Genomic DNA, 13,676 nt, shown 5'->3' with positions numbered 1-13,676 from the left:
AATTCACCGACATGGCAACATGTCGAGCCTCATCATTTATGCCTTGGCTTGGGCATGGATGGTGTTAACCCATTTGGCTTCAATTCCACATCATGGTCTACTTGGCCTATTATACTAGTGAATTATAATCTCCCTTCATGGGTAGCAATCAAGAAAGGTCATATCATGCTTGCTCTCCTTGTACCAAAGCAAGCATAAGATGGCAAACATGGATGTGTATCTCGAGCCTTTGATTGAGGAGCTTGAGACACTATAGCGAGGTATCAAAGTACATGACGTTTCAAGGCCAATAAATAGGCATGAGGCAGTTTATATCTCTATCTCAATCATCTCAATTTTAAAATAGGTTTGGCAATCTCCGGACATCATGCATGTCCAATTTGTGGACCATCACTTGTTTTGGAAAGACCATCTACACTTAAGAAGGTTATGTATGATAAACATCATCGCGATTTCTCCCTCGTTCACATCCTAATTATGTGCCACATGATGTCTCACCACTTGTGATGAGAGGTAGAGATTGGTTTGAGGCATGGAGAAGCACCCCCAATCCACCACCAAACGGGGATGTCTAGAAACTCGATCTTCTTTTGACTTCCATATTGGTGTGACATGAAGATCAATCATCTCTTAGATCCCATGCATATCTTCAAGAATGTGGCAACAAATATTTGGGACCATTTAATTGGTAAAAGAGATGCAAAGGGTGCAAGGGATGACTTACAAAACATTGAACGCCTTCAAAGTGCATGGCCAATTGAAAGTGAGAGTGGCAACATAGTCCTACCAAAGGCACCATGGGTATTAACCAAGATGGAGCACAATAAGGTGAAAAGTGTGATTGCCTCTTTTTGTACACCAACGGGAGTAATACAGTCATTGACGGGTGCCTTTACAAAGACCAAAATGAAAGGAGAGGAACAATTATATTGCCTCAAGACATATGATTGGCACAAGATATTACAAGTATAAAAATATTCGCTTATTCATTTTCTCTTTGTGGTACATAATTTGTAGGCTCATATACTAACTTACATTTTTTTCTATACATAGTTTATTCTTCCAATTGATATAGTTGGTTGTGGGGACAAGAAGGTTAGAGATTCTATTTACAAAATGGGAAGCTTGGTGAGAAATGAATCTTCTCTTCAATTCACTAGCTAAGTTATATTGCTTATTTGGTATCGTCATGCACTCACAAGTTATGTATTAGTAAATAGTACACATGATTGCTATGTATGTAGGTACATATCCTTAAAGGAGATAGATCCTACATCCATTGAGATGGATCGTCTTAATGCTATTGAGGCAGTGTGTATGATCAAGGACAACTTTCCTAAAATACTTCTCAATAGCCAATTGCATCTTGAGGTGCATTTGGTTGATGAAGTGGCGTTGTATGGTGTTGTTCATGTTCGATGGATGTTTTTCCTTGAACGGTTCTATCTTGCATAGATCCTTCTATGCCACGATTGTGGAGCAATGAGGAGGATGACTAAATGTGCCTCAAGAAAAATGAAGGCAATGAAGACTGGATGAAGCATTACACCACAAGGTGAATACATTTTACATTCTAAATAGTCCCATCATGGAGAAGTGGATTGGGAGATACAAGGATGTGCATAGATCCTTCCATGCTACGCTTGTGGAACAATGAGGAGGATGACTGACTAATCACTAATGTGCCTCAGGAAAAAGGAATTCAACGAAGACTGGATGAAGCATTATGCCACAAGGTGAATACATTCTGCATTCTAAATAGTCCCATCATGGAGAAGTGGATTGGGAGATACAAGGATCCAATCAATAGGATGAAAGGATCCAATCAATAGGACGAAAGGATGAGACAAGAGCTTTCAAAAGAGCATATAGATGCTTGCCATTTCCGCCCAGCTTGGAATCTCTACCAAATGTGATCAATATAGAATGGCTTCGTATGGCAATTTCGATGGCATCGCAAAATGGAGAGATGATCACAAGAGAATAGCATGAGTATGCAAGAGGATCTGACTCTCAAGTAGGTACATTCTTCATCTCTATCTTATGTATATACCTTGTTTAATATACTATACTAAATGTCATGCTTTTGTTTAATGTTAGTATAAACTACATAATGCAATATGGTCAGAGGGAAGGCACTTTCGCAACATGGAGCATGTGGATTCTAAAGAAACATATTTGATTGTGGTGTGATGGCAACTTTTGAGCAAGAAAGTCGAGCTAGTAGACATGATACCAATGTCATAGAGAACAATCTTGAGAATTGTGGAACTATTTAAGATATTCTTGAGGTTGGATTTAGAGCATTTAGTCTATTCATCTTTGATGTCAAATGGATCAAGGTGATATATAGAGGTGCTCAAGCAACCGTAAAGAAACATCCAAATAGGTTCTTTCAAATTAATTCCACAAAGTTTTGGAATGATGAGAAAGTCAACAGGTTAGTAACCTAACTTATCCCAAATTAAATCTTGATGTAGTATAATAAAAGTGTAACCCCTTTGCTTTGTGATATTAGGTTGTGTTTCACGCCGATCGAATTGATCCAAAGTGGTGATGTGTTATACAAGTTTTCCCTCGTTCAAAACAACATATCTTTTAAGATCAAGATGTGGAGGCCGAATCTCCGGATGAGGTGCAAGTACTATCTAGTCAAACCAGTTCATTGGAAGAAGATGATGAAGAGGGCCGATCAAGAGCATGAGGAACATCAATCCGAACAAGATGATGAGCCACCTATCAATCATGACAATGCTTCATTGAATTATGATAGTGATATTGATATTGATATTGATATGGAACCCATCTTTTCATTAAGCTTCCATTAGATATAGACATTAATGAAGCAGCACATATGGATTTATTACAAGATGTGATAGATTCATGATCTTGACATTGTTTCGCTTCTCAAAAGAACTATCTTTTTTTCTTGTTCGAAACATGGCTCCAAGGGTGCTAATGGATGTTTCTTTTAAACTATAAATCATTTTCTGTGTGTATGTGACATGTATTTTTTAAATTTAGCATCTAACAAATCTCTGGAGCTTCATGCAGCGAAAATAGTAGTAGCAAAATCTCACTGTGCTAATTCCGCTATGCAACACCGAAATCACAGTATAGCAACCAAATTTCGCTGCTCATGAGCATCGAAATTTATCTACTATAAGCACTGCAGAACAATGAAAATTCATTGCTATAAGCGCTGCCTAGTAGTGAAATTTCACTATTGGGGGGTGATATTTCGCCACGGGGGGCAGCGAGCGGAATCTCCGACATCCTAATAAAATAAATGCTGTTATGCCCCCGACGTGTTGTAGTGCCACATGCTCTCTCTTCTCAAGGTTTCTGAAGGTGGCACAGATGCTCGAGCAGTAATGTGGTAAACTAATACCATATCTACCACGTGACAAGTCTGAGAGCTTCTCTCTAGTCACATGCCACATGGTAGCTGTGTAATACCAAGCTCGGGCAGTGCCAGGCCATAGCGTGTGGATCATGTACTAGTTCTACTATAAACCAACTATTATAAACCACTCCCAAAGACTTGCTTGCCAAAAGAAAACATGTTTCTAAATTAGAAAAATCATCTTAACGGGCATGTAACACATGTTTTTTCAATTAAGAAAGAAGAGAGCAACCAATTTAGAATTTGCTTTAATGTAGGTAGTGTTTTACGGAGTCCAAGTCATTGATTTCATATTACTTGCATTCCAAAAGAAAACATGTTTTCTAAAATAAAATTCATTTAACGGGCATGTAACTCTCATTGCTATGATGTTTGTTTTATCAAGAAAGGAACTGTGAAAAGAGAAGAACCAATTTAGCCTTTAGTTTAGGGTGGACAATATTTTATGGAGTCAAGTCATAGATTTCGTGTTACTTGCATTCTAACTCATGGAACACACACATTAAGTATGAGTTGTTAGTTTGAAGATATTTCTTTTAGCTTCTTTGACCTTTTTTGGTCTCCTACACTATTTATACATATATTTTTCTACTTAAAATCAGTTGACAATTTTTCTACTTAAAATTAGTTGATTCCATTTCTTTATGTTTTGCGTTGACAATATTACCACAAAAATGACACTTCGTTTATATCATGTTATCTTTCAAACTATGGATGTACTATGAATCCTTTTCACACCAAGAAATAATAATTTTGAAGAAAACTTTTCTTTCTATTGCGGCCTTGTTCTAGATCATGGTTAGAGATGGGTTTGCTTCATCCTAGAGTCACTTTGACTTTTGAAGAATTGGCCTCAAAGGAATAATGTCTCGTACTATTTCTTCTAGTAGATAGAAACCACCTTAACTTTTGAATAGGCCTCAAAGGAACAATGACTCCTAGATATTAAAGTGAGAGTGCATGAAAGTAGCAACAAGGCTTGACTTTATCGAGTTTTCCATGCATATAGACAGCTTAATTTTTAATTATCTATTTTGGCCATCCCACATAGGTAGAATTTCGTGATCATCTCATTAGCAAAACATCAAATCATGAAACTGACATATTTTCAAAGATTTTTATTGACAACCTAAATCATAAGTTAAAGAGTACATGTAGCGTTAGAAAATAACAATGTCCCACCCAACCAATCAAATTAGGGAGAAGTCTTGCAAGGAGAAATTTCAACTTGTTTTTTTTCTCAAACAGAGGCATAAAAAATACATTAGAGGACAGCTTTTTTCGAACACTTTTGAAGAATTGGCCTCAAAGGAGTAATGTCTCATACTATTTCTTCCTGTAGTAAATAGAAACCACCATAACTTTTGATGAATAGGCCTCAAAGATATAATGACTCCTACTATTTTGTGCAGTGAATAGCAAGAGGATGAAGAAAAAAAATGCTTGTTCAAAATTATTATTTCCTCTTCAACCCATGGTGAGTAGGATTCAAAGTGAGAGTGCCCCTAGATATTAAAGATTGACAAGTTGCAAAGACTATTGACAAGTTGCTTGCAACGACTCCTCTGCGCCGGTCAGTATCCTCACGCCGGCCATATACGATTTGATTAAAGTTGACTAGGGTTGGAGAACACAACACGGATCCTTGAAGTCAAAATTTGCTTTCTAAGGTTCAACGAACCTTAGAAGGGAAGGTGTGCTTTTATAGAGAGAGATGGAAGCATCGCAGAGAGGTTTGTAGTGGGTGAGAGAGCTTTGAAGCAATGATGAGCCATCATGTGCCACTCGACGCGGCTGCAGCTTCGACGCCCCGCGGGAGCGTCGGTCGAAGTGAGAGGAGGTTCAAGGGGGTGCGCAAGCGGAGCTGGGGTAAGTGGGTGTCGGAGATTCGCGTGCCCAAGAGCCGCGCGCGCATTTGGCTCGGCTCCTACGCCAGCGCGGAAGAGGCCGCCAGGGCCTTCGATGCAGCTACGCTCTACCTGAGAGGCTCCTCCGCCCGCGCCTCCCTCAACTTCCCCGACTCTGATCTTCCCGGCCTCTCCTCTCTTCTAACTTCCGCTCTCTTTCTCAAAATTGTCCACGCCGCCAACCCTCGTATTGCCACGAGCAGTGGCATCGCCCCTCACGACAGCGCAGAGAACGTCTGTATCGACGATCCATATGCTGATCTCGGGATCTCTGAGCTGATAACCTTCGATGAAATCCCAGTTGTAGCAGGTTAAGCCGCTGGCGGAAGAGCTTACTCTACTACGTAGTTTACCATGTACATGCTATAATTATACGCTACCAATAAATAAACGCAAGGAAAGTCAACAAGGATGTACCTTGGACTCACTTGCAAGTCTACGAGGATGTTGCTAAATATGTGATAACTTGCAAGTCTACTTGACGATGTAGCAACAAAGTTTATATTATATAGTAACCATGCTTATTATGTATATATATTCATACATAATAAGCATATCATATAGTAACCATGCTTATTATGTATATATATTCATACATATTATTGAGTAGTAAAATAGAGTATTTAATAGGAATTAGAGAATTAACTAGTATGCCTCGTGTAACAAAATTCATTAGCAAATTAAATAAGGTTTAATAAGGGTACTCAAGATAGAAGACACGACTTTGATATTGACCATTGAGATTATAACTAAACACACGCTCCCTTTTGATACTAGAATAAGTGTATCATTTTAAGATAACGATTTGAATCATCTTTTATCAATCATTATTTATGTTGTCATTATAAAATGGTTTATGTGATTACGTCATACAAGAGGGCATGCAAGTGTTTTAACATAGGATAGAGAGGCCTTCGCATGGGCACCAAATCCATCAAAAACGATTAAAAAATCACACAATTGATAACTCTTTTCAATTTTTTGAAATGTTTGATAAAAGCAAAAAAATACTACAATTTTGTTTAAAATGTATACAAATAACAAAAGAGTTCACAAAAATTATCATCTGAGGTACTTGTAAAATTTTATTTTAATTTATTATCAACTAAACATTCTCAAAGTCATAATAGCCACATCATCAAAAAACGATAAGCTGATTTTGGTGGTCCAATGTCAGAAAAACTATCCTTTAGTGTAATTTTCACGGCTCAAATTGAGAAAAATGGCTTGCAATTTTGGCTAGTTGTAAATTCAAAGGTTTAAAACTCTGAAATTTTAGTTATAAAACCGGTTAAGCAATGCAATTTTTCAATAAACACCGGTTGAACTTCAAGGTCGTCCTTTTTTTCATTGGTTAGAAAAATATAATTATTTCTGACATTGATCCAAATAAAGCAATTCTTTTTTATGTTACATATGCAAGTTGTAGATGTCATCATAGCCTCCTTTGTTGTCTAGTTTTGACACACTTATTGGAGACTTTTACTTACCATTGCACTCGTGCCTCACGAGTCACCCACCATACTTTTGTTGTGTGCTCTCTCCATTATCATTCCACCCCTTCTCATCACTACACATTGAGAATTGCAAGAATTTCTCTCTATTAGAGAATCTTCTCTCTCTCTCTCTCTCTCTCTCTCTCTCTCTCTCTCTCTCTCTGTCTCTCTCTCTCTCTCTCAAACTGTGCAAGGAATCATGTCATTTTTTTAAATTTCTAATCTTGTTTAGGATAGTAGAATCCAACTTTGGTACAAATTAGCATGTCTTAAAAGGTTGTTGTACAATAAATGTATTTTTCTAGGGTGAGTTTTTTTCTCTGACTTCTTTGTATAGCATCACCTAGCACAAGGCTCTCATTTGTGACAGTAAGCACTGAGTTTAGGGGGGGTCCCCTTATGGCATCTAGTCTAGTAGTTGGGGTTATGGAGACCCCCTCGATATCTAGCCAGCTTACAAGACGAGAATCGACTTGGTAAGGGCGTTAGGACTTAAACCAAGTCCTAACCACTAGGGTTTTGTAGGACATGAAACATCAAACCCCTAGGCCATTTCCTCGAATGCTAAGCGAGCTCGTACTTGGATCCCTAGTCTACACGTCGAGGATCTACACCATGCCAAAGATCTCCTCTCCTCTCCTCCTCTAACATGCACAACGAGCCTAGCTAATGGGAGATGACCTTCAACATGTGTTAGAGCCAACCTATGGGATGCATGATAAACCTCGTCACCAACTCTCAGTTCCCTCTAGAGTCTACATGGTGGTGCACGTCTCCTGCTTCCCTCCTCGAGGGGTTCACTATAAGTAAACCCTCTGTATCACGTGCATTCAAGGTCTATTTTAAAAATCCCTTCTGTTGAACCCACATGCTACGCTTACATATTTATGAGTGACTCCCCCCCGAGCTTCCCCCCTTAAAATCCCGAATAAAGTTGGAGTTAATGTTGAAGAAAAGTGGCCAAATTTTACTATTTTTAGTTTTAAAACCGGAAAATCTCATCATTTTGAGCCAAAAAACTGACTAGATTTCAATGTCTTCCTTTTTTCCATTCATTCGATCATTGAATTATCAAACCCCAAAGCCTCGAACGTCACTAGTCTTACCTTGTGGAATAATCTAAGAGCATACAAAGAAGAGTTGGGCTCAATGGTGATGCAAGAAAGAAGTAATTTAAATCTACCAATGGTCAACCAATGGTCAAGCAAACATCTAAACGTCTCCCTTCCTATTGCTTTTGTGAAGCAAGCATCTTAACGTCTCCCTTCCTATTGCTTTTGTGAAGGAATAACAAAATGCTTACCAAGCTAGGGCACTCATTGGTCTATGCCATGGTGCTTCTATGCATCCACGCCCAACGAAGGTTCTTAGAGGTTGGATCCGAGAAATAATTGTGCTGCCAGGGGTATAGAAGGAGTTCAAACATATTACTTACTTATTAACAGTTATTTCTTTTTCTCCTATTCAGGGAAGAAACAAGGAGTATAATGCTTTAGGTGCACGATAGTGGATGATCAGAAATTCTCCTCTATCCGGATAAATAGCATTGCGAGCAATCTTTTTTACATTTGAGAAATACGAGAAGGGGGGGTCACTAATAAATATGTAAGTGTAGCACGTGGGTTCAACAGAAGGGGTTTTTAAAATCATTTTTTAACACATTTTTTACATACAGAAGGGTAGCATTTAAAGAGGGTATTTACATATTGAATAGAAAAAGGGTGTGTTTTATTCATGAAAAAATTACAGATAAGGGTTTTTTAATTAGGCCTTGAATGCACGTGATATAGAAAGTTTACATATAGTGAATCCCCCGAGGAGAAACATAGGGATCATTCTCTTTTTTTACCTAAAAGTTTACGTGTTTTAAACTAAATTTTTTAAAAATAGTGTTTTCCAAGGTGCCCTTCTTTAATTGGAGCCCATATAGCAATATTGTTTTCCCTAAAATCACTATAACTTTATCCTATTGGCAAAAAACACCTCACATTCATAAAATTATATAATGGCAAGTGAACCTTCTTTGGAATTCCAAAAATCATATAAATGGGGCAATAAAACACATTCAAAAAATGCTAATTTCTTGCACTCAATACACAAGGACTCTTTACAATTGATATTCATCTGACTCTATCCCATCTGTGTTCATGTCATCTCCATGGTTGGAGGAGGAAGATGATGTCAATTTGCCATCTTCCTCTACACTATCATCTAGCACATTTTCTGCATCACGATGTAGTCTAAGAACATCTTCTATTTGAGAGCAAGTCCTTCTCTTATTGTCACACATGCTTAATATCTCAAAGCTTTGTTTGGAGTGTTTTCTTGAGTATTTGTATTTTTTTCAAGCATAAGTATGCCAACCTCTGCTAGGATAAACACACTTCTATTGGGGACATTTCTTGACCTCTTCCATTTTCCACGTGTCACATTTTCCACCATCTCTAATGAGTACTTACCCTTGAATGGATTTGGATGTGTGGTTCTCATCCATGTTAGAAGATCTATGGTTTAGAACCTTAGTGAATGGAAAATTCCAAGGTGATGAAGACGAGGTTGACATGTTACTTTATTATTAGTCTCGTGGATTGTAGGGTTGCAGTTGGCATGTCACTTATTATTAGTCTTATGTCACTTAATTATTAACCTTGTGAATTATCGACGTTTGCATCCAAAAAGGTAGGAAAAGGCAACCAAAGAGGGTAGACAAGGGTGAATCATTGGTCCTAATTCAAGATGGTTCAGACAAGGAAACTATAGAGATTGGGTCTATAGAATCCAACTACGATAGCATTCGATACAAAAATTCATTAAAGAGATGGCCCTATAAAGGAACTATAGAGATTGGGTCTATAGAATCCAACTACGATAGCATTCGATACAAAAATTCATTAAAGAGATGGCCCTATAAAGGCCACTGACCCCAAAGTGCATTGGAGATATTAAAGGTTGACAAGTTCCAACGACTCTCGGAATTCACGATGTAGGTCAACCTCCCCTATAAGTCACACGGGATGGGAGGCATGGGATCAAGGGTCCCTATGAAACGGTGGCCCCGTCGGCTAATCGGGATCGTTGATCCGAAAAATTAATCTCGGGATAAAAAATTAATCTCGATCTTGATGGCAGTGGCAATAGCAAGCCCTTTAGTTATTGTCGTTGCTTTCTCGTGTGTCCGCCATAGCCAGACGTTATCTTACTGCGCTTTCCCGCCCTTTTTTCCTTCTCCTCCTTCTTCATCGCTCTCCTTCTGCAGTTCAGTCGCCTCACCTGTTGTCCCTCTGCTTCAGAAATCGCAACAGTTCTCTCGCAGCAGCAGGACCTTTGCAAGCTGCTTTCGGTTCGCCGCAGCAGTCACGAGTATGGCCATCCCCCCTGAGCATGTAGATGTCCTCATCAAAGCTGCCGTCGGAGAACCGAAAAAGATTGGTGATTGTAAGTGTCGATTCTTCTGTTGAAGATTTGTTAGGGTTGTTTCTTGTTTCTGTAATAATGGCAATACGTAGGTGGGTCTCTAGCAACAATGGCAATACGTAGGTGGGTCTCTAGCAACAATGGCAATATATATTTGTAGGTGGGCTTACCTAATGTCCCACATCCCTCATCATGGTTTTTGACAATTGAACCATTTGTAGTGCATTCTATAATTATCTTTGCATGTCTCTATGCAATATACCTATGCTCATTAATGCTTTTGGGTACCCTCTATGAAGCTGACAAGCTTGACACGCGAGCACAAAATACAATCACTTGGTAGCCTCAAAGCACAATCACTTGGGTATTGAGATGGAGGTTAGATTTTCTTGTTTGAAATAGTTGAGAGGTTTACTTTCAATAATTTTTCTTTATAGTAAGATTAATTTGCATGTTATATTATAGGAACTATGCAAATTTGATCAAGACGATAATGGTAAATGGTGGCGATATTGCCTTGCCTCCCAAGAATGCATAGATAAAAGCCAACGCTTTGAGAAAAGAGCGGACATGAAACGCCATCTCGAAATAAAACATAAATGCACAAATGTAGAAGTTCTGTCTCTTCCAATGGGCCGACCCAAAGCCATCGAGAGACCTCCTAAACTGGTTTCTCATAGATCTTGTCTCCAAAGCAAGACACACTTTCTTGATGTCAACTTAAGATATAAAAATGCTAGAAAGGCACATGAAAGAGCCAAAAAAGCGGACGCTGAACGGAGGTAGGAGCGTCGTTTGCCCAAAGAGAAGAAGAAGGAATCAAAAGAGCTTTGCATATGGTTATGACTAGAGTTATCTCAATGATTGTGGTTTTGATTACATTTTGCTTATATGGTCTCAACGTGCAAAGTCAATGGTTATGGTTACATTTTGCATATGGTTATGGTTAGAGTTATCTCAATGATTATGGTTTTGATTCCATTTTGCTTATATGGTCTCAACGTGTAAAGTCAATGGTTATGGTTATATTTTGCATATGGTTATGGTTAGAGTTATCTCAATGATTATGGTTTTTATTTCATTTTGCTTATATGGTCTCAACGTGCAAAGTCTTATGGTTATGGCTACATTTTGTATATGGTTATGGTTAGAGTTATCTCAATGATTATGGTTTTGATTTCATTTTGTTTATATGGTCTCAACGTGCAAAGTCAATGGTTATGGTTATATTTTGCATATGGTTATGGTTAGAGTTATCTCAATGATTATGGTTTTGATTTCATTTTGTTTATATGGTCTCAACGTGCAAAGTCAATGGTTATGGTTATATATTTTGCATATGGTTATGGTTAGAGTTATCTCAATGATTATGGTTTTTATTTCATTTTGCTTATATGGTCTCAATGTGCAAAGTCTTATGGTTATGGTTATGACATTGTCATTGGTATTGTCAATGGCTATGGTTATGGTTATGGTATTGTCACTTGTTATGTTTATGGTTATGGTATTGTCACTTGTTATGTTTATGGTTATGGTATTGTCATTTGCATTGTCAATGGCTATGGTTATGGTATGATTATGGTTATGTTATGATTATGGTCTCTATGGCCAATGGTTCTATGCTTATGGTTATGGTTATGGCCAATGGTTATGGTTATGGTCAATGGTTATGGTTATGGTATTGTCAATGGCCAATGGTTATGGTTATGGCCAATGGTTATATGGTTATGGTCAATGGTTATGGTTATGGTATTGTCAATGGTTATGGTTATGGTCTCTATGGTTCTATGGTTATGGTATGATACATTCTAAGGACCAATATGATATGATACATTCTAAGTACCAATATGGCTTGTATGTGGTCTCTATGGTCAATGGTTACTGTCAACAGTTCTATGGTTATGGTCAATGGTTATGGTTATGGTATTGTCAATGGTCTCTATGGTCTCTATGGTTATATGGCTGCTACTTATGGTATTTCTTCCATAAATGGTTATATGGTTATGATTATGGTTATAATCAATGGTTATGATTATGGTTATAATCAATGGTTATGAATATGGTATGCTTCAAATTTTCCAAAAATGGATGCTTCAAATATACCACACTTTCTGGAAAAATTAATCTCGGGATCCCGAGATTAATTTTTCCAGAAAATTCTAAGCACCACTTTCTGGAAAAATTAATCTCAGGATCCCGAGATTAATTTTTCCAGAAAGTATGATATATTTTAAGCACCGCTTTCTGGAAAAATTAATCTCGGGATCCCGAGATTAATTTTTCCAGGAAGTATGATACATCCTAAGCACCACTTTCTGGAAAACTTAATCTCGGGATCCCGAGATTAATGTTTCCAGAAAGTATGATACATTCTAAGCACCAATATCTACAAAAACTAATCTCAGGATCCTAACATTAATTTTTCCAGAAAGTATGACTCGTACTCAAAAATTAAAGCATGTACTTTTAATATGGCCATAGAATGAGACTTCTAGCATGTGCATAGAACTAAATATGGATTGAAACATGTCAACTTCCAACATCAAATAAATCTTCTACACAACACTCAATCACTGATGGATGAACAGGAAGGTTATATAGGTCACTTCTTGTCCCCGGTGTATGACCCTTATGAAAAGGATGCACAAATAAATGTACTTTGTCTACACCCTCTATGTACTCCACTTGCACTTTGAATGTGCAATCACACTTCTTGGATGTCCGCAACCTTTTCTTCCTTCCATGTCGTTGGGGCTTGCCTCCTCTATGACATATGTAGTCAACTATGGTCTTTTGAGGACCATAAGTCTTTGATGAACGTGCCTGTATCAATCTAACCTTGTACTCAATCATTATGTTCTTGAGTTGCTCCTCTACATTAGCCTTGGTCGTAGCTACTACATTTGGAGGATCCTTGTTGAGATCCATGTTATGGTGCCACGAGTGTGGGAGTGTATGATTTCTTGGGCGTTTACGTCCACATACATTGATGGACTCTTTAATGTAGGATAGGGGGATACCATGCTTTTGAGTACCAATATACCATGTTGACTTGATTGTCTCTATTGTATCATTAACATTACGGTGAGCACTTATGCCCTCCTTAAGATGAGCTCCATAGACAATGCTCTCCCAATCCTCGATAGGAGCAATCCTTAGATTGGGTGCATCCTTGAGACAAAGACAAGGACTATTATCTTCTTTTGTTCCAAGAAGCATCTCATCTTTCAATCTCCGCCACTTTTTTAAATCAAGGGATGGGCTACACTTTTTGAGATGATCCAATGATATTGATAAATCTTCTTGCAATACTCTTATCATTAAGTTGTATGTATCTCTATTGAAGTAGAAATAAACACTTGATACATAAGCAAATGCATCAACAATAACTCTATGACCATTTGAACTACCATCAAAGCTATGAGTGGGGGGTTTATGTAACTCATCACCACT

At 37.9% G+C, this 13,676-nt stretch overlaps 1 protein-coding gene and 1 pseudogene across 1 annotated transcript; both read left to right on the top strand.

Annotated features, from left to right (window-relative positions):
• Positions 1-5,169: 5,169 nt before the first annotated feature.
• LOC147614300 (ethylene-responsive transcription factor ERF017-like) lies at positions 5,170-5,628 on the top strand. Its single transcript, XM_086780498.1, has one exon. It carries the CDS (start codon positions 5,170-5,172, stop codon positions 5,626-5,628), a length of 459 nt encoding a protein of 152 aa, XP_086636624.1.
• A 4,303-nt stretch (positions 5,629-9,931) lies between these two features.
• Positions 9,932-13,676, top strand: part of LOC147614299 (uncharacterized) — a 90,206-nt pseudogene continuing 86,461 nt past the window's right edge.

Source organism: Cibotium barometz, chromosome 42 (genome assembly GCF_041138505.1).
Source record: "Cibotium barometz isolate CiBa-2024 chromosome 42, ASM4113850v1, whole genome shotgun sequence".
Classification (NCBI taxonomy): domain Eukaryota; kingdom Viridiplantae; phylum Streptophyta; class Polypodiopsida; order Cyatheales; family Cibotiaceae; genus Cibotium; species Cibotium barometz.
Note: the sequence above shows the minus strand (reverse complement) of the source record. Positions and strands in the feature narration are given on the sequence as shown.